The sequence below is a fragment of the Pseudopipra pipra genome, chromosome 1 (assembly GCF_036250125.1).
Source record: "Pseudopipra pipra isolate bDixPip1 chromosome 1, bDixPip1.hap1, whole genome shotgun sequence".
Classification (NCBI taxonomy): domain Eukaryota; kingdom Metazoa; phylum Chordata; class Aves; order Passeriformes; family Pipridae; genus Pseudopipra; species Pseudopipra pipra.
Genome location: NC_087549.1, coordinates 105,076,184 through 105,100,006, shown reverse-complemented (window position 1 = coordinate 105,100,006; position 23,823 = coordinate 105,076,184). Strand labels below are relative to the sequence as shown.

Below are 23,823 nucleotides of genomic sequence, written 5' to 3'. Positions count from 1 at the left end.
TACATCAAAATGAAAAGTCAATTTAAATGATGAACCTGTGTGAGCATTCACATGGACAATTATAGAATATCAAAGCCTGCCAGCTGTGGTGTAATGAAATTCGCTTTGTCTTCAGTTAGCATTCAGGATGTGGAAAGGCCCTAATTTTCCTCATCTTGGAATAGGTTAGTCAGCAGTAATATTGGCCAGATTGAAATAAAAAAAAAAGTTCTTCCAGTGACCTCATTTCCCCTTGGGACTTCACCGTAGCAGAGCATTCCATCATGGTGAAGAGGCAAAAGATCCTGCCACATGTGGGAATCAGGGACTGCAACAAGGAGACTAATGCTGTGTTACATTGTCGGCTCTAGCAGGTACAGCCACTTTACTGCAAAGGTTTATTCGTTTAAACTGATCTCTTGTAGTGAGTGAATAATCGAATCTATCCACTCACATATATTTTCCAAATCTCATTGAAGTCAAGGAAAGATTTCAAAATGGGTTCAGCTGTGGACAATTTTCGGGGTTTAATGACTGAAGTTTTAGGTTGTTTTGATTCCTGGTTAAAATAAATCTCTATTTAAAAACTGTTTATACTGATTTTCTGGGGCAAGCATTTGTGATCAGTGATAGAGCCAGGTTCTGCTCCACTGTCAGCTCTGGCATTTCTTTCCCCTCTTGTCCCAGGAGGATACCTGTATTGCTTTCCACAGCCAGCTTTGAGCTACACCCTTCTCTAATCCTGGCACCTGGAATGAAATGGTGCACCACAAGACAACAGTTAGGAAATAGTGAAATTTCTGTCCTCTCACTTTTATTGCTTGTCTTTGTACTAAACTAGTATTATCTAATAAAAGAAATTGTTTTCCCTGGAGGCACTGAACCTAGGGTTTCTTTACAGGTCTGTGAGTTAAAGTACTATGCTGAATTGTTTCCAAAGCTGTATGTGACTGCCATCCAGTGGGTGCTTCAGTGTAAGCAGCTGGAACAGACCAACCTGCAGTCTTAGCATGAAATACTAGCCTACCATTTTAATATAAGGCACATAATAAAAAAGGAATTACTAGTGTCAAATGATATTTGAAAAAAGTTATTACATTATTTAATGAAAATTAAATAGAACCTCTGCATACGCAGACGTTGATGTCATGAATTTGTATTAAATTACAGTTTTAAAATTATATTTAAGATTTTTCATTACAGCTACTTTTCTTTAAAAACTAATTAATTTCTTTTGAGCTTAATATAAACATACAGTGTGGCTTTGAGTGTTACACAGATGAAAGTGGGTGGCAGTTTCTGAGGAACTTGCATTTTCAGTTCTCCAGTCACGTCACACCAAGGCAGACTGTCTTTATCTGAAGTTGCTTGGATTTAAGCAGAAGTTCAATAAAATGCTATTTCTTTTAAATTACTGTTCACTTAGATAATAAAACTAATCTTGATGGGAGTTCTGAGAATAACAGACATATCAATCTAAGGGCAAACATAAGGCCTACATCACCTTAGGAGTCTTGGAAAAAAATATATACACATATGCATATACTATATTCATCCTGTGGATATATCTACATCTGTATCGTTTTCAATCCAAGTCTGTGTGTGTGCACTGCTATAAAGTTAAGGGTTTTCTTTATGCTGAAGACATTTTATAAAAAAATATTGTCAAAATCAAATGGAATAATATGCTGTAAGGCTTAATCTCACATCATCTGAAGTAAATACAGCTTTACTATTGACTTCAGTAATAGCAGGATAAAGAAGAGGATGTGTTATCATCATGATCAATGTCAGTATTTCTCTTCTGCATTATTATGATGATTTATCACTTGTTTGAAAAAGCTTCTCGAGTCCTGCACAAGGGCTTTTTGTGCTAATTTCTATAGTAATGCATAGAGTTATATTTGAGTTAAATATATGCAAAAACATAGTCTATGTATGCATAGACTAAGCATGAGACCCCAAGAAAATAATAACAAGGCAGATGATTAGATGGAGCTCCTCCCAAGTACCCAAAGAGGATAACAAAGTAGGAGAAAGCACGAAGTTGATTATGAAAATCAAACAGCTTTTTATTGGTGAAATGGAGATGATTATTCCCCTGCTAAAAGGTTAGGAAAAAACCTTACAAACAACATTTCAATATTTTTATTAATGTGATTATATTTATTTGTTTATTTTTTCAGCACAAAAGAAAAGGAGCAGATTCGACTGGCAATTGTGTAATTCCTTAGACTGATCGTGGCTACTCTTACTGCAATGCAGCTCCTTCCTTAGTGTGGCACTAGTGCTCTGCTGATCTTTTTCTGCCAGGTTAGGTCCTTGACCCAGGTTACCGTGGATCAAATCAGAGCTGGAGCAGGGTCACACCATAGTGAATAGTGGATCCAGAGAAATAGGCAGGACCATAAACCCAGAATTTTTTACTGCCTTAGACTCTCACAGACCTGCAACCTCACTGCTCATGTGGAACACAGAAGGAGGCACATACCTCACCAGCATAATGTAAGGCAGAACTAAAGGTTTGCATTGTGCTTTGAGCTCTTCAGATGAAATATCTGTAGAGGTATAGTCAATACCGTTTTAGGAATCACTCCAAATCTGTTTCGTTGGTTTAATGCATTGATTTAGCCTGTTGCAGGTTTTTCTTCTTTAAATAAAGGTCAACTTCACCATTTTATGATAAAGCCTCCTTTTTTTTTGGGGGGGTGGGGGGGAATTAAACTGTGATCAACATAAGATACAGACAAAAAAAAATGTGTTTTTTTTTCCTGTTTCAAAACTTCAATTCTTTATGTACAGTAAGCTTGTATATATACCTGAAAGCTGCTGTTGCTCTGCTAAATAATGACAGGGATAATTTAGCTTTCTCTAAAAAATACAAAAATTGGTATAAAATATAAATGAAAATGTAGATACATAACTCAAAATGTAACAGAAGCACTGATAAGGAAAAGGACACTATTTAGTCTGGCCACCTTCGACTGAAACAATTCTTTGATACTTCTTTCACATATCTGTTGACTTTTTATTGCTCTCTTTAATAGATGAATTACAATAAATGTTAACAGAAGCAATAGCAAGTCATATAATGCCAAGTTATTAAAATTAAAGAGATCTATCTCAGGTACCTAAAGATGACTTTCACAGGACATTAATTTGTCCAATGTGTGCTGCCATATAATGGAAAACACCTATTTCATGTTAGGTTTTGACTTTTTTAGCTTCATCTTGGACTCTGGAAGTACCTAATGGTTCTTTTGTTCTCTCTTTGTTTCTTTAATTCCAATAAAAATTATATCAAACAGCAATCCCACAGGCCAAGGAAGACACATGCATTCATCACTGGAAAGACACTATAGAAGAAGGAAATAGTTTCAATGTAAGCCAATGTAAGTAACACATTTGTGAGGTGGATAAATCTGCTGATATGCTCTGCAGACCCTTGCTCTGCTCTGAAAAGCAGACTCAGGAACTATCAGACTGCACCATAGTCCCTCATGACCTGAATGGCCTTTGCTTTATTTCCAAGGAAAGTGGGGTGTAGGGTGAGAAAGACATTTCACTTCTGGGTCTTATCATGATATGAGGCCTAGGCATGGACAAAGTTTGGGACAAAAAAGCTAAAACATGCCTCTGAATCCAGCAACACATGTTTGGCTGAAAAGATATGAGAAGGATGTTGAAGAGTTCCTCTCCTCTGGAGTGGTTTTACAGAGCAGAAAGTAAAGACGAATATTTTCCCAAAAGGCCTCCAAGTTTGAAACTATCTCAACTGATGCAGAGAGGGTAAAACTTCTGTAAAGATATATACTTGCCCCTGCCCCTCTGCAACAACTACAGGAAAGGCAGTAGGCCAGGTTTTACAACCATGGAGTCACAAGGAAAGATATTATCCCCAGATGGGGCTCTATGGATCATGTTTTTCCCACTGTATACTTGCCAATAAGAGAAAGATCTAACTCTATGTCCTGATCTTCAGGTGAGAGTATTCCACCCCCTCATTTATTGGTGAGTGAAAGGACTTCTCTTTATGAAAATATTTTGTCTGACTTTTAGCTAGCTGAGATTCAATGGGGATGTGCTGACTTGTCTTGGCAGATGCCACTAACCAACTCTAACATGCACAAAAGGGAAGTATTTATTTATGAGCTTCCTGTCTACCCATAGCTGCTCTGTTTACCTGAAAGATTGTAAGTTGCACTGTAAAATAAAGAAGTTGAGTAAATTCAGTGAAGGTTTAAAACCTGTAATTCTTTATATATTAGAAAACAGATGTTGCTTAGGGGTATGGGAATTATATGCTATATCATTATAAGGTTTATTCTATTTTCAAAGGTTCTCATATTGATAGCTTTTTATGCTTTGTCATCTATTTGTGAAAAACCCCTATGTTTTCAAACCTGAGTAAAACCCACTTTCTTGTGACTTCTGATTGAGAAAAGAGCTTAGCAGTTGTGGGGAAACTGAGTGCTAATGCATTAAACATTCAGATCTAATGCATAGTTCTGCTCTAGAAAGTGGTCTGAGCTTGTCTTTCCCTTACATGAGTGTTTTGAGTAATATATTGCTGCTACAGGATGGCAATACATAGTGGAAAGATGTATCTCCAGGGATTTTAAATAATTCATTTCAGCAGGAAGAGCTTTACTATTAATAGAACAAATGATTTTTTTTTTCTTTAAAGAAAAACCTGCTTGGAAATTCATTAATTATGCTTTTAATACAATTGAATTACCTCATTACGAGAAAAAAAGCAGAAGGTTACTGTTGCATTGATATTAACTATGGTTTACATGTTTTACCTGTGGTTAAGGTCCTGGATATTTAAAACATGTTTTATTCATGACAGCTGCTGTGGAATTTGTAAATACCGTCTGACTGCTTCCTTCCAAATCATGAACGGAACTTACCCATTCCCTACCAGTGAAATGTTGGGTAAACCAGTCTTCAAATTAATCAGGTGTCTAGACAATTTACAGCACTGCCCAAAGAATGATGAAGCAACAGGTTTCCCAGAAAATGAAGGAAAAAAATAAAGATGGCATTTCTACATAATAACAACCATTACCAAGGGTAAATGTTTTCAGAATGTGACTCAGAGGAGGAGTTTTCAGAGAAGAGTTAAAAAATTGTTTTATGGCTCAAAAACTATAGACATCTGAAAACTTTAGACATACTAAAATAGTTCAATTTATTTAGCTTCTTGCAGACAAGATGAAAAGATATTTTAATCAGCATCTCTAACAAAGTGTGAAGGGGAGTGACACCTGACACTAAACACTTCTTTCATCTATCAAGCATAGACATAGAGTTAAATGTTGAAGTCTGCAGAATTCAAACTGTAAATTAGGTGTAAATTATTTAAAGGAAAGGCACTTAAGCCCTGGCTTAAGTGCCACTGGAACCCGTGGCCAAAGGATATGGTAAATTTTCTATCATTTGAAGTCTTTAAAGCTAGATAAAATGTGTTATACTGCTATGATTACTTTTTGGGTTGGCTGCAGAAAATAATTTGGTGATTTTTTATGGTCTCAGTTAAGCAAGAGCTCAAACAGTGCTTATATTCCGTTGGGGCTTCAAAATATAGGAATCATGATCATCATGGCTAGGCGAACGAAGATTAATCTTCGAGGAATCATGATAGTTAGGCATGATTCTACAGCACCAATAATGATAGGAGATGAAATTATAGCCTCACTGAAGTCTATAAGAAAGTCCCCACTCCCTTTAATAAGACCAACATTTAATCTACAATTATGAAAATCTTTGATATATTCATTGCATTTAAGATGGGGATTATATGCAGACTGCTTTGCTCCACTTCACTCATTTTATTTTATAGCTATTATGTTTACCATTTTATTTTCTACTTCAGATTAGTTTTGAATTAACTTTGTATGATTTACATTTTTAAAGCATCTAGGAGTTTGCAATTGTTACCTCTTTTCAAGTTGTGCAAAGTTCAAAATGGAAATGAGAGAAAGGACTGTTTTTTCTGTTTATTCTTGATTTCCATTGGGTGAGGGTCAGATATTTCACTGATCATTTTTCACAAAGATGGGTTTCTGCTGCTTGCCTCTGTTGAAGCTGGAAAATGGAGATCTGTACAAATACATTTTCTAGATTATTCTCAACCTTATGAATGGCTGAGTTCAGGTCAAGATTTCCATAAAGCCTCATAATTCAGCTCACTTTGAGTAGAGTCAGCAAGGAACATTCTTGTGTGTAGCTTCTTTGCCACAGTTGGACGTATTGTCCAAGCCTGAAAGAGAGAACTGTCAGCTGTCCTTCTGTGTGGTCTTATAAGCAGATATGCAATGGCTACTGATAGTTGTCCTGAAAGTATATGGATGGGTTTGGGACACCAGAGTCCTGAAGAGATCACTCAGATATAATCCTTTTTAGGAAAAAAGAAGGCATTATAAACTGTGACTCATAACCCATTAATAGAAATTACTTTAAAGCAGGGATGGAGAACTGGAGACCTGTTGAGAATGTGAAAGCGCGGAAGCTGAGAGGCCCAGTCTCTCTGTTGACTATGAGCTTTATTCCACCGAAAATTAAAGGATATTGTATACGTTTTTTTTTGGGGGGGGGGGGGGAGTTGTGGTTTTTTGTTTGTTTGTTTGTTTTGTAACAGGCTGATCTAGCTGTGTGCAACAGAACAGAAAACTCTCTGAACCAGATTCCACTCTGATTTTACTTTGGGGACGTGCACGGAAGCAGAAGGTATGAACTAGGGATGCACTAGGGATGCAACTAGGGATGCAACTATCACATTTCTTTAAGGTACAATTTAAAGCCCACTGGAGTCAATGGAAGGCCTTTCAATTACTTCAATGGGCTTTGGATCAGAACTTCTGCTAGGGAGCCTTTGTCCTTGGCTTTCTTAAAAGAAGATTTTACTGGTGTGTGAATAGTGTTAATCACCCATGAATACTTGCTAAAGAGTGATCTGGTTTTTATGATATGGAAAATACCCTGCTGAAGCATGAAACCTTTTAATGAAGTCAAACAAAGTAAAACTTGCCCTCCATAACCTAAAGCTCAGCCCCTGAAATGTAATTTACTGGAATAATGCATTCCCCATCTGTCAGTCTGGGCTTTTTCTTGCCACAGGTGAGCTAACGCAGCCTTGGAGGTGTGCCATAGTTACTAGTATCTGGTATTTTACTAGAGGCGAGGGATAGGAATTGTTAATAGCAAATACTGATTTTGTCCACCTCATGGAAACAACAGAAAATAAGCATATCTTTGTCCCTGAATTTACATAATGTGGTTTTCCTGACACCTAAATCAGATGTATATCCTTAATCTTATCATAATATCATCATAAATGAGAACTTGTTATTTAACGTAGAACTAATTATTGATTTGTCTATAGTCAGTGAATGTATAAAATTGAAATATAAAAGCCATTTCACAGAGTTTTTGCTACTATCTTTAGTCCTGAGTGTCATGGTATGTTAGGGATGTAATGATAATAAAAACCATTCACAGTAAATATTCTTGTACTTGTTCGTGATCTTATGGACGTACAATATTGTGGATACGTTGATTTCAAAGCCCAAGTCAAATTATGATTTTATCTAAGTAATCACTGGTCTCCTGTCTGCCAACATCAGATGAGGTCTCATAGAGTTCATTAATGAGTCTTTTTCTGTATTCATACATAAATGAAACTCCTGAGAATCATAATACAACTCTGGTTCACACAGTTCATATGGTAGCAATTTATTGCCTGTCTTCAGATTTTTTAAATCTCTCTGGCACTACAGGGTTATTACAGTAAGTTAGAAAGACAGGTATTCTAAGTATGAACTCATTGTTAAGATCTCAGAAATACTGAGTGCTCTTGAATTGAAGCTTTGATGAGAAATAAATCCTCCTTGTGACACTTTTATGCCATGTAGAGATGTGGAAGTGTGAGCAACAGCACCTGGCAAGCAAGCTGTCTTCTTTAAAAACAAGCAAACCAGCTGCTCATCAGGTTGGAGAAGGATTTAGCAAGAAATAAAAGTCTTGCTCAAATGTTTCTTGCTCAGATCTGTAAGAGAAAACTCATATTTTATGATTTGTCCTCTGGATACTGAGAAAACCTCTATTTATATCTTTTGTATTTTTAGACACCATGAAGAGTTTCTATCTAAAAACAGGTCTCATTTTCAAGTGAACAATCTACTTGACAGATCCATTTCTGTTCACATAAATTCTCTCCTTTAAAGAATGTCACCTGATAAGTAACAAAATCAACTTATGAAGAATAAACAAAATTTGACAGAAATTTTCTCTTTCAGGACACAGTAGTGGTAGGATTTCTGGATTTGCTTTGTATGGGTTGCTTCTTCCCCTATTCTTGCATGTGTATCACACAGATCATCTCATTTAATAAGTCTCAAATGTATCTGCTTTCTGTTTACATAAATAAGCTGTGTTTTATGCACACTAAATAGATTAAAAAATTTTTACCTCAGCACAGCAAGACTAACCAAAATATTTCTGACTCTTCAAAGCCCTAGATAGATAATAGTCTCACAAAACACTGGGAAAAAAATTGTTGGGAATCAAATGTAGGTGAATTGATACAAGGCTGGCACATGTAACTGTGTACATATTTTCTAACTGGACAAGGTACCTCATCTGATCCCTTCAAAAAATAATTTATTTAGTTTTACAGCTGCCTAAATCAGCCAGCTACGACTCCATAGGAAACATACCATACTTCCTGGAAATAGAAACATTTAACACCAGAGGGGAACCTAATTGTAGGTCTTCTTTAGCTTCCATTTAGCTGTGAAATAAAAACATGCAATAGCATGCAAGATAGACACATATATCAATATATACCTCTCCCAACCTCAAAAAACCTGAAGTGAGTTTGGATGTATCATCTATATTTTTTTAGGTTATTCGACATTTTGTGAATAATTTTGTGACAATTCTATTTCAATGCATTCAGTGTTATTCTGAGTAATGAGAGCCTCAGTCAAATAACACTGTAATAAACTGAAAAGTTTCCTTTTCAAGCCTTGAAACAATAACTGTCAGGGATTTATTTTAATCTCTAAGTAGATAATACTGTGATGGCTACTCTTCTTCAACTTTTGGCTTGGCTCCCAAGGAGACGTCCCCTTTTTATATTTAATTTGTTATTGGTTTTGGTTTGCTTCTTATGAGTAACAAATCCGGATTAATCTATCCCATCCACCTGACTCTCCTGACAACAAAACTGCTTGCAATCTCCATATTTGCGGATGTGACAAGCAGGGAATGAGAACAGAGTTCTGTAATGACTGCACAGAAGAAGCTGCCTGGAAACATTGATTGCTTCTTGCAGCGCTCCCCTCAGTTATTTATTTAGTATTATACCATCTCAAAGATTTGTAAACTGAGATATGGAGAGATGAAGTTTCTACCTGTGGTGTACCAAAACCTAAATAAGCAAGAGCTATGTGTCTTCAATAATACTCTCTGTCCCAGACTCCTGTCACACAAACACTTAAGCATCTGCTCATCTTTGCAGAACAGCTCTTGCAATTTCACTGGACTGCAGGGTGAATTTAAATTTAAAGACAGTTTCATTTGCAGACTCAGGACTTATGGAATGATATTTAGTGGCATCAGGCTCCACAGCCATTTTAGATGCTGTAGGATATCCCTCCTGGCTTCCAGCTACTGCTCCAGAAAGGTACAGGTTTGTCCTAAGTCCCATGTTATCTATCAGCCCAGATGTTTCTGATGCCCTTCAGCATCTACAGTGACACCTATATTAGCCCAGCTGTCATCACACTAAAATGAGGAATTCAGAACAACATGACGATGCAACAGAGGGAAAGAATAGCTTTTGTTAACTCCTAGGAGTGTGATCTGCAAGTAGAATCTCATCTACTGTACTTTTTATTTTCTAAATTGCACTGGTCTTTTCAGAGTAATGGAGACCACCAAGAGACAAAATGCTACGAATTACAAGTAATGGAACCAAACGACCTGCAACTTACCTGCAGTACGATGTCCCGTCCGTTCCGCGTGATGTTGACAGTGTGGGGCTGTCCATTAGCCATGTTTCTGTGGTCAATATCAATGTTATATGGCTCTTTGGTGCCTCCGAGGCTGTACCGAATCTGCAGGTTCCCTAGTGAAAGAAAAATGTGAAAAGCACCCTCAGGTATTTTGATCTTTATTCAGTAGTTATTTTCCCCTCTTTATTTTCACACAGAGTTGTTATCATTTCACACTTAATTGCTCTCTTAGCTGATCTCTGCAGTGAGAGAAGAGCTGGTGTTTGAGATTATAAAGTTACTGGGCTGAAACTGCCTCTAGTTTATAACCCAGAAGTGTGACAATGACCAGCACCTCCAAACCAAAGTGTTTGTAAACACTCCAGACTGCAAAACAAACAAATCAGAGCTATGCCTTGAACAATATGGACAATTGGTACAAAATTGAGCTCATCGAGCAGCACTTTATTGTTGAGATTATACTTGCTGCAGTAAAATTTTTTGAAATTATAAAAAGCATAACATTTTCTAAAGAATAAACCATTGACATGCATTGAATAAAGGCAAAATTACAACAAATTAACAGTGACACATAATCTACACAAGGGACTATCTTGCTCTGTCATTTAATTCTTTTTGATGGGTGACCGTCTGGACTTTTATGGAAATTTAATAATATATGGTGAAATGAAAATGTCATGTTATATTGTTAGAAAAATATAGTCAAAAGTGATTAATTGATATTCATGACATACTGCCAGACAGATTTTTCTTTTCTAAACAAAAGTGAAGCGTCTGCTCTTCATAACACATTTTAATATTTGATTAAAAGGAAGAATGTTTGAAAAGGGAAGGGCAGATCCCATTATAGATGAAAAATGGAAATATTCTGGCCCAAAAGAGCAGCCCTAGACCTTTATAACTATAGTTAAGTTGTCTGATGTTGGATTTCTCTCATGCGCCTTCTGTCTTCCCCATGAAAGGAAAAATATGAGTGGCATGTGGAATACTCATATTATCCCATAAAATAGAACAGTAGTAAAATCACACTAATTATGATTTTCATGGGGCTCTAAGGCACTATTTGGAATTGAAGTATATTCAGTTTATATACAGTTTTAATACTGTAGCAGCAAATGGTCCATATCTAACCCTCAACCATCACCAAAACATTTAGGACATTATATGCTATGCTACATCCATATTTCAGCCACCTCAGTGAGTATCCAGATTTTCAGAAGGACAGTACATGACCCTTTTCATTGACCACTAGTGATATTGCCATGAGTTCAGCCATTCGGGTGCCTACTTGTTCCCATCATAATGCTGGTCTGTGGCAAAATCCAGTACAAGCAGAATACAGGTTCAGATTTCTAAGTGCTTTATTTTTTCATGACAAGGGTGAAGAGAAGTTGTTCAGAGCTTCAGCTGAATGTCAGCTTAGTATTATCAACTAACTGTACAATGGAGAGAGCCTGGAGCAGTTGCTTACCAGCTGGCTTCACAAGCACAGCCATGAAGTCCTGGGTATAGGAGCTGATGTACAATAAGACACAAGGGGACTTGGTGGTACTGAAGCTGAAGCTGAGTTCTTCTTTATTCAAGTTGAGGTCAGGTGCTGTGATCTCAGGATCTGTAGAACTCAAAAGTGTTCGGCTGACTAAATCCTTCATGCTAGTTCCTGGGGAGTGGAAGTTGTAACGAAGCCACATTCCTTCTTCAAAAAATGCTCCAACATCTTGAAAAGAACAGAAAAAGGAAGAGGAAAAAAAAAGAGAGAAATTAAATGTGTTGACACCTTTTGGATGAAACATATTACTACTGACTTGATCAGTACTAATCTGTGCATGCTTCTACTGCTGCATTATTTAATCACTCTGCCAACATTTAGGTGAATAGGGTCACTATTTCCTTGTAAGAGTGAAAAAACAATCTCCATTTTATTGGTGGGTACCTGGATTCACAGAGCAAAGGAAAATTTCCTTTGGAGTACACAGATTCTCCATGCCTACATCTCATATCAATACTACAGACAAGTAGAATTATGCTTTAAATTTATTCTCATTAAAATCTTGCAGTAGATAATGCTCCAAAGAAGGAGACACAAGGAAGAGTGATTTAAGGGGCACAGTAAGCAAACAACTGCTGAGGAAAAGGAAAACCAGCAGTACTGATGAGCAAATTTGAGTGGATTTGGAATGATCTCACAAAGGAATGATGACAATTCCAAAACTTGAAAGATTTGAAATAGGATTGGACACAATAGTAGAAAGTTATTCACCACTAGCACAATCCTTCATGAGAACTGCATAATCAGGATGCTCTTATGGGAGATAAAATTAACTAGGGAGCTTGACTCAGTGGGGAACAAGGCAAGAGACATCTGATCTGTAGATGCCAAGAGGTGCTACCCAGGCAAAGTTTTCAAATCAATATGAGACAAGATGTGATGTTTCAACACTCTAGACAGAAAATAAAACTACTTTTGGCAGAATTAATACTTTCAGCTGAAAAAGCATTGATATTGCTTCTCAGCAATGCAGTCCTACCTACTTCTTAACATTAAAAGCATAATTCAAGGTTAATGTTCTTACAGTGGTGGCTGATTTTGACAGCCTCCTATGAAAATTACTGCTTAGTGCTCTAGCATTGGTAGTGTATAACCTACTATATTGGGGATTGCTTGGCTGACTTCCTATGGTAGTAATTCATTTACTGACATCATGGTCCTGGACTGGCTTTGCTGTCTGGGACAACAGCATTAAAAGAAATTTTAAAATTATATGTGAACTTGATTAAGAAGGTGTGTTCATGAACATTTTATAAGAGATTAAATAATGATGAATAAGTATTATAATCATAATATGTAAGTACTGTATTCAAAGGGGTTATAAGATATGCTTAAAGACACAAACAATCTTTAAACAAAAGGTCTTCCATTGTTTACTACCTTCCTACAGGATGCAATTTGCCACAGATTGGTACAAAATCGTCCATCTAAAAAGAAATTTATTTTTATTCCATTTTAGCATTTTGAATCTTCACACAATTCTAAGCAAAAGCTTTATCTAAAAGTATATGAAAGACGATGTTCATTTTCCAAGCTCTGCAGTGACACAGAATAAGTTAGGAAAGAGCCTATTCAGTGGTTGAGCAGAGAAAAGGTAAGAAGATAGGTAAAACTATAATGGACTTTACTGATGATTTTTTCAAGAATTTTGCTAAATCTAGTGCTAGAGAAGCTTTAGGTTTTCCTGTTACCACATAAAAATTCTCCAAAATATCATAGTCACTGTCACCATATGGATGTACGAAACATGGAGTCAAGTTGTGGTCCCAAAGTGCTATAAATAATTTGATCATTCTGATAGATTTATAACCTCAATTTTATAGAAGAAAACTTAAATCACTCTGGAAAAGTTATGGAAGAGGCAATTTCATTTAACAACTATATTTTACAGTAGACTCAACTTAAGTACTCCAAGATTAAAAGCAAAGAGTCCTATCCTGAAAAAAAGTTCCCTGAAATGTGATGCCCTCTGCCATTTAACAGTGGCATTAAAGATAAGCACGCAAAAATCTAAAGCAGTATACACTGCAGTTCCAGATATGTGAAAGACTCACTTAAAAATATCCCTGGGACCAGTAATTTATTCTTCTTTAACCTCTGCTTCTAGCTCATGCAAGTTGCTTCTCAGGCAGATGCCGTATCACTCATATGGCCGTGGCACTGGTAGAGGTGCTGGCCATTGCTAGCTCCTGGCTGTTTGACACTGCCACTGCTGGGGGGGGACCGCAGCCCCTAGGGAGGCACACTGATACAAAATTATGTTTGCCTCCAACCTGTTTACTGTTTGTCATGCTTTTTATTTTAGGAGCAATCTTTGTGATTGCCCGGCACTGTGCTTGCACAGGGCCTCCTGCTCTGGGAATACTGGGACCTTCAGTCCTGACCTCAGCACTGCTCTGGGGCTGAACTGGAAACTGGGCAGTGCTTTTTTCTAGAGCTCTAAATGTTATAAATTGCTACTTTAAATGTTTATTACTACAAAAAAAGCTTTAAGTAAATGGTGCTCTCTGAAATTGTATTCAGAATATTCTGTGATTCTGTGAGTCGGATTCTATGATCCTTCCAACTCAGAATATTCTATTCTATGACTTTTCTTTCTAAAGACAGAGCAAAAATGTTCTGTATGTTTAACTTGATTTGTGCTGAGAAAATAGTTTTCATTGTAGTTGTATTATTACAGGCATACAGGGTATTGTAATGAGCCATGAAATTCTCCTCACATGCACACCACCTCTTTCAAAAGGAAGGATAAGAGGAATCATAGAATCATAGAATCATAGAATCGATTGGGTTGGAAAAGACCTCCGAGATCATCGAGTCCAACCCTTGGTCCAAATCCAGTCCATTTACTAGATCATGGCACTCAGTGCCACGTCCAATCTGCGTTTAAAAATCTCCAGGGATGGTGAATACACCACCTCTCTGGGCAGCCCATTCCAATGCCTGATCACTCTCTCTGTAAAGAATTTTCTCCTGATATCCAACTTAAATTTCCCCTGGCGGAGCTTAAGCCTGTGTCCCCTTGTCCTATTGCTGAGTGCCTGAGAGAAGAGACCAATCCCCACCTGGCTAGAACTTCCCTTCAGGTAGTTATAGATGGTGATGAGGTCACCTCTGAGCCTCCTCTTCTCCAAGCTAAACAACCCCAGCTCCCTCAGCCTCTCCCCATAGGACTTATGCTCCAGTCCCTTCACCAGCCTTGTTGCTCTTCTCTGGACCCGCTCCAGCACCTCAATATCCTTTCTGAACTGAGGGGCCCAGAACTGAACACAATACTCAAGGTGTGGCCTCACCAACGCAGAGTACAGGGGAAGGATCACTTCCCTGCTCCTGCTGGCCACGCTATTTTTGATACAGGACAAGATCCCATTGGCCTTCTTGGCCACCTGGGCACACTGTTGGCTCATGTTGAGCTTCCTGTCAATTAGTACCCCCAGGTCCCTTTCTGCCTGGCTGCTCTTCAGCCACTCTTTGCCCAGCCTGTAGCACTGCATGGGGTTGTTGTGGCCAAAGTGCAGGACCCGGCACTTGGCTTTATTGAACTTCATCCCATTGGAATCAGCCCATCTCTCAAGTCTATCCAGATCCCTCTGCAGAGCCCTCCTGCCTTCCAGCAGGTCGACACTCCCTCCCAATTTAGTGTCATCAGCAAATTTGCTGATGATACACTCAATCCCCTCATCTAAATCATCTATAAAGATGTTAAACAGGACTGGGCCCAACACTGATCCCTGGGGAACACCACTGGTGACCGGCCGCCAGCTGGATGCAGCTCCATTCACCAGCACTCTCTGGGCCCGACCCTCCAGCCAGCTCCTAATCCAGGAGAGGGTACACTTGTCCAAGCCATGGGCTACCAGCTTTTCCAGGAGTATATTATGGGAGACAGTGTCAAAGGCCTTGCTGAAGTCTAGATAGACCACATCCACAGCCTTCCCCTCATCCACCAGGTGGGTCACCTGATCGTAAAAAGAGATCAGGTTGGTCAGACAGGACCTGCCCCTCCTAAACCCATGCTGGCTGGGTCTAATCCCTTGTCCATCCTGAAGGTGCTGTGTGATTGCACTCAGGATGATCTGTTCCATAACCCTGCCAGGCACCGAGGTCAGGCTGACAGGCCTATAGTTGCCAGGGTCCTGCTTGCAGCCTTTTTTGTGGATTGGGGTGACATTCGCCAACCTCCAATCATTTGGGACCTTCCCAGAGAGCCAGGACTGTTGGAAGATGATGGAGAGCGGTTTGGCAAGCTCTTCTGCCAGCTCTCTCATCACCCTGGGATGGATCCCGTCTGGTCCCATAGACTTGTTGGGATCCAGCTGGCTCAGTAAGTCGCTAACTACATCCTCCTGGAATACAGGAGGGCTATTCAGGTCTCTGTCTCTGTCTATCTGCTCTAGAGGCCAGTTGTCCTGAGGGCCACCTGTCTTACTGCTAAAAACTGAGGCAAAGTAGGTGTTAAGTACCTCAGCCTTCTCCTCATCTTTGTTAACTATATTTCCCTCAAAGTCCAACAGAGAACTGAGGTTTTCCTTGCCTCTCCTTTTGCTATTAATGTATTTATAAAAGGACTTTTTGTTATCCCTAACTGAATTAGCCAAATTAACTTCAAATTCCACTTTTCTTTCCCTAATTTTTTTCCTGCATGACCTAGCTCTCTTCATAAATTCTTCATAAGTAACCAGCCCTTTTTTCCACAGTCTGTAAACTTTCTTTTTATCCCTGATTTCTTTTAGAACCTCCCTATTTAACCAAGCCGGCCGTCTTCCCCTCCGGCTGGCCTTTCGGCACACTGGTATAGCCTGTTCCTGTGCGCTCAAAATTGCCTGCTTGAAGCATGTCCATCCCTCCTGGACCCCCTTGCCTTTAAGGGTTGTTTCCCAGGGTATGCCTTGAATTAGTTTTTTGAATAGGCCAAAATCTGCCCTCTGGAAGTCCAGAGTAGAGGTTTTAATGATGGCTCTCCTTACATCCCTGAGGATTGAAAATTCAATTATTTCGTGGTCACTATGCCCCAGGTGGCCTCCAACCACTACATCATCCACCAACCCCTCTCTGTTTGTAAACAGTAGGTCTAGTGGGGCCTTACCCCTGGTAGGCTCATTTACCAGTTGATGAAGGAAATTATCCTCTATACACTCCAGGAACCTCCTTGACTGCCTCTTCTCTGCAGTATGAAGCTCCCAGCAGGAAGGTTCACTTTGTCTGGGTGAGTGTATTGGGCCCTAAACAGGAAGATGTTGAATCCCCTCAAGTTCCAGTTCATCAAAGAGGTTGATGCATGTGATTATATGCTCTTTACTGAAAGAAGCTGAAGTCCTTGCAGCAGTGCTCCAAAGTACTCAGGAGCTCACAGGAGCAGGTTGTTTAAACTGTTAGGAAATACTAGAAATAGTTAAAAGATAATTTTCTCTATGCTGAATGCAGTTATATGATGACTTGGGAATGCGGAGGGCTGACCAATGAAGCAACTACCCACTTGGAGGTCACAAGTGTATCATCTTCCTGAAGCTCTGCTAGGTGGAGCATCAAAGTCCTCAATCCAGAAAACCATTCAAGCTGCGCGATTAAAGAGGGTCAAATGCAGCACAAACCCTGCTGCTGAAATGTGGGGGAGGTTTCCATGAACAACTCTAGTTTTCTTTTTTAATACTTCAAATGCTGTGGGACATCAGGCATAAGGTGTAGTGAAGGGTTGCTCTGCAAACTGCCCTTTCAAGGCAGAGGCCTTAGGGAAATGAATGTGGTGGTAACAGATCAGTTTTCTTCAGAAAGTAGTACCTATTTCTACACCAATATTCACTGGAGTCATCCTCTCTTGACAGACTTGGTAAATATAAAAACTTTGGGCTTGCTCTGTAGAGGAACCCAGAACAGGAATTGTGGGTCATTAGAAACAATTTTATGAAGCACAGTGCATGTCCCCAGAATGAACTCATGTGTCTTACAAAACTGTCCAACTTCAATTTGAAAAAGGATGAAGTGAAAACTGATCCAAATCTTCCACATAAAATGTACATGTACTCAGAATTCATGAACTTATTCTGAAGGTTATGATGCTTTGGTCATCTCCCCAGTCTCCCTCTCCCCATACAGCTACTTTTATTTTTGTACTCTCTCATTCTATCTGGTATCAGGAGTATTGAAGGACTGGAGTAAAAAGCCAAATAGCAACAAAAAGCCCCATTTCTCTTACAAAACTTGCACAATCTCATGACATTTCTGGGCCAGTGCTGTAGACCTAAGAAAATATAAGTAGGAACATAATTCTACTTTGCTGCTGGTTTAACATCAGTGAAATGTCAGTGTTGCTTCTCCTCTTCTAAGGTAGTTATAATGATTCTGTTAGCCATACAGTCAGACACTCGTCTTCTTTCTCCATTGCCTTTTTCTCACCAGTGAAAAGCATTGTCAGCATGGCACATGTGTGGCTGAACACAGCTCAAGCAAAATTTTCTACCTGGGAGCACCTATATAAGAGATATAGAACTCACCAGGCTTTACAGGAGTTGAATTTGCTCTGTGTTGATATTTGGAACAGGAATGTTAATAGGGATTGTCATGAATCAAGTACCAGACATTATTCTTAATAAATAAAGAAGCAGCAGATCTGTGGAGTGATCAGAAAAAAAAAAAAAGTGCCACCTCCCAAAAAAAGCCCAGTTTCAACACAGGAACTTTTAAAGAGTGGCAGCATAAGAAGTGGAATCTCCCTTCTGCAGTAGGACAGCTGTCATTGACTCCCAACTGGCATCTCTTATTTTTCCATGTAAACTGGACATGACTTCTGTCACCTCTTTGCTTGGGGCCAAGGAGAAAGTAATGCTGGTTACTTCTATGGCATTACTCTGTTTGGCTTTTTTTGAGGCTGAGTCTTCAAAGCAACCTTATTAATGAGTGTAACAGGATATACCTGCCTTACAGAAGTTGGAGACAAAATCCTGACAACTATGAAACCTGGCAAGGACATGAGAACTGGCAGCAGAAAAAGGTTCTCTCCTCTTTGTTTCACAAAGATGACTAAAATGACTTCTTACAGCTGTAAGCTGTCCTATCTGGAGGCCCTAAATGCCTTTTTGGCCCTGCTCAGATTTGGTAAATTAAAACTATTACTCTGTGATGTTGCTTGCTAGTCCTCACTGGTATGGCTTCCCTGCATGATGTTCTGTATGTAAAAAGCAGCTTTTTCAAAATCCTAAGCAAGGACAGTCATTGGAGAAGTTTCTAACACTAGATGCTTGTACAGAGATTCTTTAGACAAGGTAGACAGCTGAATAAATCCTCTTTCTTGATGCATAATTTCCTTTCTTTTTTGATTTCTCATATAGTTATGAATATTGAATAGATATTAACCAGAGCTTGCTTGTTCATCTTGCGGCTAAAAGTGTGCTAGAAAGCACCTAAAATTGCTGCTACTTCCAGACTGTGGTCACAAAGATTAAGAATTGTTCACTGAGATACATCCTGGCCATAGGACATCAGTAAAGGGTCAGAATCTCGAAGCTGGGAGAGAATTTGAGTGCTCTGAAGGTGATAGTGCTTGCCAGGTACCCGGTTAGCTCATTCAGTGTTTTATTCTATCTACATAGTATTTAGTTTGTGAAGCCAAGAATTGGGATTTAAATGTATAGTTCTACATCCTCAAGTCTCGTATTCTGGCTGACATTACTTTTGTAATTTGTGACGCATGTTTGAACTTTCCATATGTGGACTAAAATACAAAAATACAGCAATTGCTTGTTGACATTAATGGAATACAAACCTAGTGAGGATTTATTTCTTCTATATGAATACATCAGTACTCAGTATAAAAAAAGCTTTCTTGAACAAATGTCTATCAGATTTGGGGGATAAGTAGAATAATGTGCACCGGTGAAACTATGGGACCTGATCATAAATCCATGTAAAGTTTCCCAATACCTTTGGTAGAACAGGATAAGTGCCACTAAAGATGGGATTAAGCCACCCGATTCATTACACCTTCAAGCCTCCCTAGACAATGCCAACAGGTAGATTCTGCCAGGAAGCAGTTTAACACATCCAAGCAAGGCTGAGCTCTGAATCTTCTTTTGCAATAGATCTGTAAAGCAGGTGTCTTTTATTCTATCTGCTATACCTGAACAGAAGTGTGCAGGTATAGGCCAAGGAAAGCCTAAAAATGTCAGGAAAGTTGCAGCTGCATTTCACTCTGCTCCTGATTTGAAAGTACTATAAATCTTTCTACACATACAGACATTTGAACTGATGTCTGGCATAGCGGACTCAGACTAAGGGAATGGCAAATGGTGCCATGTATTGTCTGCTGAATCTAAATGAAAAACCAGCTCAATTTCTAGTGGAAATATCTGTAATGGCTTAGGAAAAAAAAATCAAATAAAATGGGATGGATGAAGAAAAATGTAATGTCAAATATACAGCAGACCATGTTTCAAGATTTTCTGCCAGGGAGTCTATGGAGGCGTTCTTTAGGTAACCTCAGAGAAAAACTTTCATCTTCACAAGAGCCATTTGAGAAATATTAGAGACTGTCATTTGATAATTGCACTGTATTCAGAGTAACAGCAGTGATAGGTGAGATCTGGCTTCAGTTCCTTCCTGTACCACTCACTTTAAATGTGAGAAAATCCTTTGCTTCTTTCATCATCCGGTTCACCTTGCGCATTATGATAATAAAAACATCTCACATCACAGAGCTATTGTAAGGATAAATACCCTATCATCTTGAGAGGTGCCAAAACTACTTCAATAGCATAGAGGTGCATAAATATTGCACATGGGTGTCTAGTGTGAGAACCTCAAAACTCTCAGTTGCCTTCGTACATGCATGCATCACCCAGCAATTTTGCTGAAGCTGCTCTACTTATCTTTCATAAAATATCTTCATCCAATGAACAGTGACACCATAGCAGGCCTATTATAGTTAGCTGACAAAGAAATTAAAAGTTTATCACATTTTTTGAGCCAGGACTTAGTATTTTTTTTTAAACTTATTACTCTGATTTATTTGCTTTCTGCATATAAAATAAGGAGTTCCTGCATTTTATAAGTAGTTTGTTATGGATAGTAAGTACTACGGGGAAGGTTTGTTTTTCTTTAAAAATGAAAAAGATTTTTTTTTTCCCCAGTGAAAGAATTCTTGCATTGATGTGCAATTTTCAAACCACTAGAGCACAACCGTGCATGTTTAATAAGGCGGTATTGACAGGACAGAAGAATGGAATAGCTTTACGGAGTATATTTATTTTTTTAGAGTATATATCTAGTCAATAGAGGATAAAACCCAAGTCTTGAAGTATGACCTACATGTAAAAAAGCGTGTCTGCAGCATTCAGACTTACCATATTAGAAGCCTAAAATTAACAACTCCAGGAAAATTTCTCATGTAACTTTCAGCTAACAGATCACAATCATGCTGCATATAGTAGAGTTTAAACCACTCTAACAATCACCCCCCCCCCCAATTGCTTTCAGCCAAAAAAATGCAATGTCTTTGCAACCAGCAAAATAAATGGAATTGAATGGGAATAACCAGGGCAGAATTTGGAGGTGATCAAGTGTCACTCTGAGTTGGTGGAAGGGTGCAGAGCTGCTGCCTCTCACCTCCCCCTCCCATGTCATGTATGCACTCAGCCTAGCAAAAAGCTGGTTTTTCTCACTGAGACGTAGAAGGAAGCAAGAAAGGAAGAAAATCTGACTGTGACAATACTACTTGTAAGTGCTTTCAGGGTTCATGCAAATACAAAAACAAACATGGAGGAGCTTAGTTCAGGCATTGGCATAAGGATTGCAAGAATTCACACTGTGAATCTGAGCTTTAGTCCAAAGAAGGAAAACAAAAAAGAGTATACACTCTTCTCATCTCCTTAGTGCTTGTTGATGCAAATTGAGTACCTGCACAGAAACCGGGAAGCTTTGAATTTGCCCTTTCCAGCACACCTGAAGGCACATGAGTCATAGCACCAGCTATTTAATTTTTTTTTTTTGGCCACACTACCTTGGTGGTTTGCAATTTCTTCTCCTACTGTTGTTCCACTGCATTTCAATACCAAAGGAGGTATTGCTTTCTCCCTGGGGTATGTCCCACATCAGAATGCTGCCACATGCCCTGCATTTGACCTTTGCTTTTATTGTTGTTAAAGGGAGGAAAGAGTTGGCTTTTTAAAGGAACAAAAATTAATTGTTTTCTCAGAAATGCTTTTATGATGATAGGACAGCTGTGGGAGAAACAAAAAAGAGAATTTATGTTTAAGCAAAGGACAGGGAAAGGTCAGAAAGCAATCTGCAGGACTGCAGAAACACTGCAGCTATTCCTCAGAGCAATTTCTTTGAGCAATGAAAGAAGTAAAGCCAATTGAATATGCCTCAAATACAAAACAAAAATAAAGTTAAAATAAATGTCAGACTGCATTTTTGCTCTTCTTTTTGTCCTTGTAAAAAAATAGTGTAATTTCCAGGCAACTACAACATCAATCATGTTGTGATGTGCTGCTAATAAGGCTGAAGACAATGCAATTTCTTGTCAGTCATCAATCAGTGGCTCTAAGGATAGATTTCATCAGCAAAAGAATCCACAACATGTGAGACCTGCTTTTATTGTGATGTGTGTTAATTACTCACGAGACATTATAAGGTGATTTCCTTATACTAATGATGGTTTTTTCCTTTAATTTTCCCTATCACTTGTGCTAATAGTTTCAGTGTGTAACCAAACCCAAAAAGTTTACCATGGGCAAGTGATTTGAATATCAATATAAAACTTTTGGATAACAAAAGTTTCCTGTGGGAAATTAAAACCAATGGAAAGAGAAGTCTGTGTTATACTGAAAGGTGTTATATTGTGCCACCTTTCACTCCAAGAGTTGCATATTTTTCTGGTAATATCTCATATTGGCTTGAATGTGATGACTTAAAATGTCAGGCACTGCTGATTATCAAATCAACAGATCTCCTTGGCTTGGAAGATTTACTCAGAGGAGTAAAGTTATGAAACCTAGTCCTAGTTTATCCTGCAAAGCACTAACCTTGTTATTTCTTGGCAGCTATGAATGTGAATTCCCAGTTAAGATAACAAAGGGAAATATTCTTGCTTGCCTCATATTAGACTCACCCAGCATAATAGCAACTGTCCTAGTTAGAGCAGCTGGCACCAGTTCATCACTGTGTGGGTGTAACCCAAACTGTGTATTCTACACCCTCTATATCATTTCCCCAGAACTGTTAACAATAGACCATTTGCAGCAGCTGCCCAGAGCACACCTGACCCCTCAGGCTATAAGCTGGGTGTTAAGAAGCCTGTGAGATAGGAGGATGTTCCTATCCTCACACCAATGACTCAGGTGTGATAACTCCCCTCCGGGGAGTCATTAACACCTCCATATCCAGCCTGAGGGGTGATGTCTGCTAATGGGCCACCAAGGATTCCAAAAATATCTCACGACTCACAGTCACCCATTGTGGAACTCCCTGCCCTGGGGGAGGTACTGGGCATTCCCACTCAAACCTGAGTGTATATAATCTTGGAGTCTTGGGACTTCTGGGCCCCTACTCGCCAGATCCAGAGGAGGACCAGAACCTCAACTGGACTGCGGCCACCACTCGACCGGACTGAGACCAGCACTCTCACCAGCAGGTTTTCCTTTCCTTTTACTTTGTACTCAGGGGAATCATGTGGGGCTCAGCACAGGGGCCAACGAACACCATTCTGTTCGTGCCCCAGAGTGCTGGGTTATACATCTGGGTTTTGTGGGTTAAAACCAATTGTTTGTCCATATAATTGTATTTATTGTATTATCATTATTAAATTGTGACTCTGAATTATAATCTCTTTTGAGTTGGGTTCATTTCTCCTGCCGGTTTACCTTTAAACCAGCACAGCAACAAACAGCATACGGTGGTGCAGATTAGAAAACCACAAGTGACAAAGTAGTATTCAAATATACCCTTACTATAAAGAACGAAAAATGTTGAAAACAGACAATATAGTATTTGAAAACATGTTCACAGACATTTCAGTGCTTTTGCAGAAGGGAAAGTGTCAAAGTATTAATAAAAAAAGGAACTGAAATAGGCATATTATGATCTTTTCATCCAAATCAATTAAAATATAATTAAAGTAACATTTTTATTTTGCAGGAAAACACAAACACAGTCTATTTTGTGTTATTTATCCTCTAGCTTTTTCCCCAGTGCCCTGTTGTTCTTTCTACAGAGAAGCCCTGTGAAGTCACCCACACCAAATCATACTTGGGAATATTGTAAATGAGTATATCAGTTTTC

General features: G+C 38.8%; 1 protein-coding gene across 1 annotated transcript in view; it reads right to left on the bottom strand.

The window, feature by feature from the left end:
* Positions 1 to 23,823, bottom strand: part of CNTNAP2 (contactin associated protein 2) — a 1,027,914-nt gene that overhangs the window by 67,165 nt on the left and 936,926 nt on the right. Inside the window, exons 19-20 of the mRNA XM_064668935.1 lie at positions 11,473 to 11,718; positions 9,981 to 10,114 (exon numbers count right to left, since the gene is read on the bottom strand). Coding sequence (XP_064525005.1) covers positions 9,981 to 10,114; positions 11,473 to 11,718 — 380 coding nt within the window. The remainder of the gene's footprint in view (positions 1 to 9,980; positions 10,115 to 11,472; positions 11,719 to 23,823) is intronic.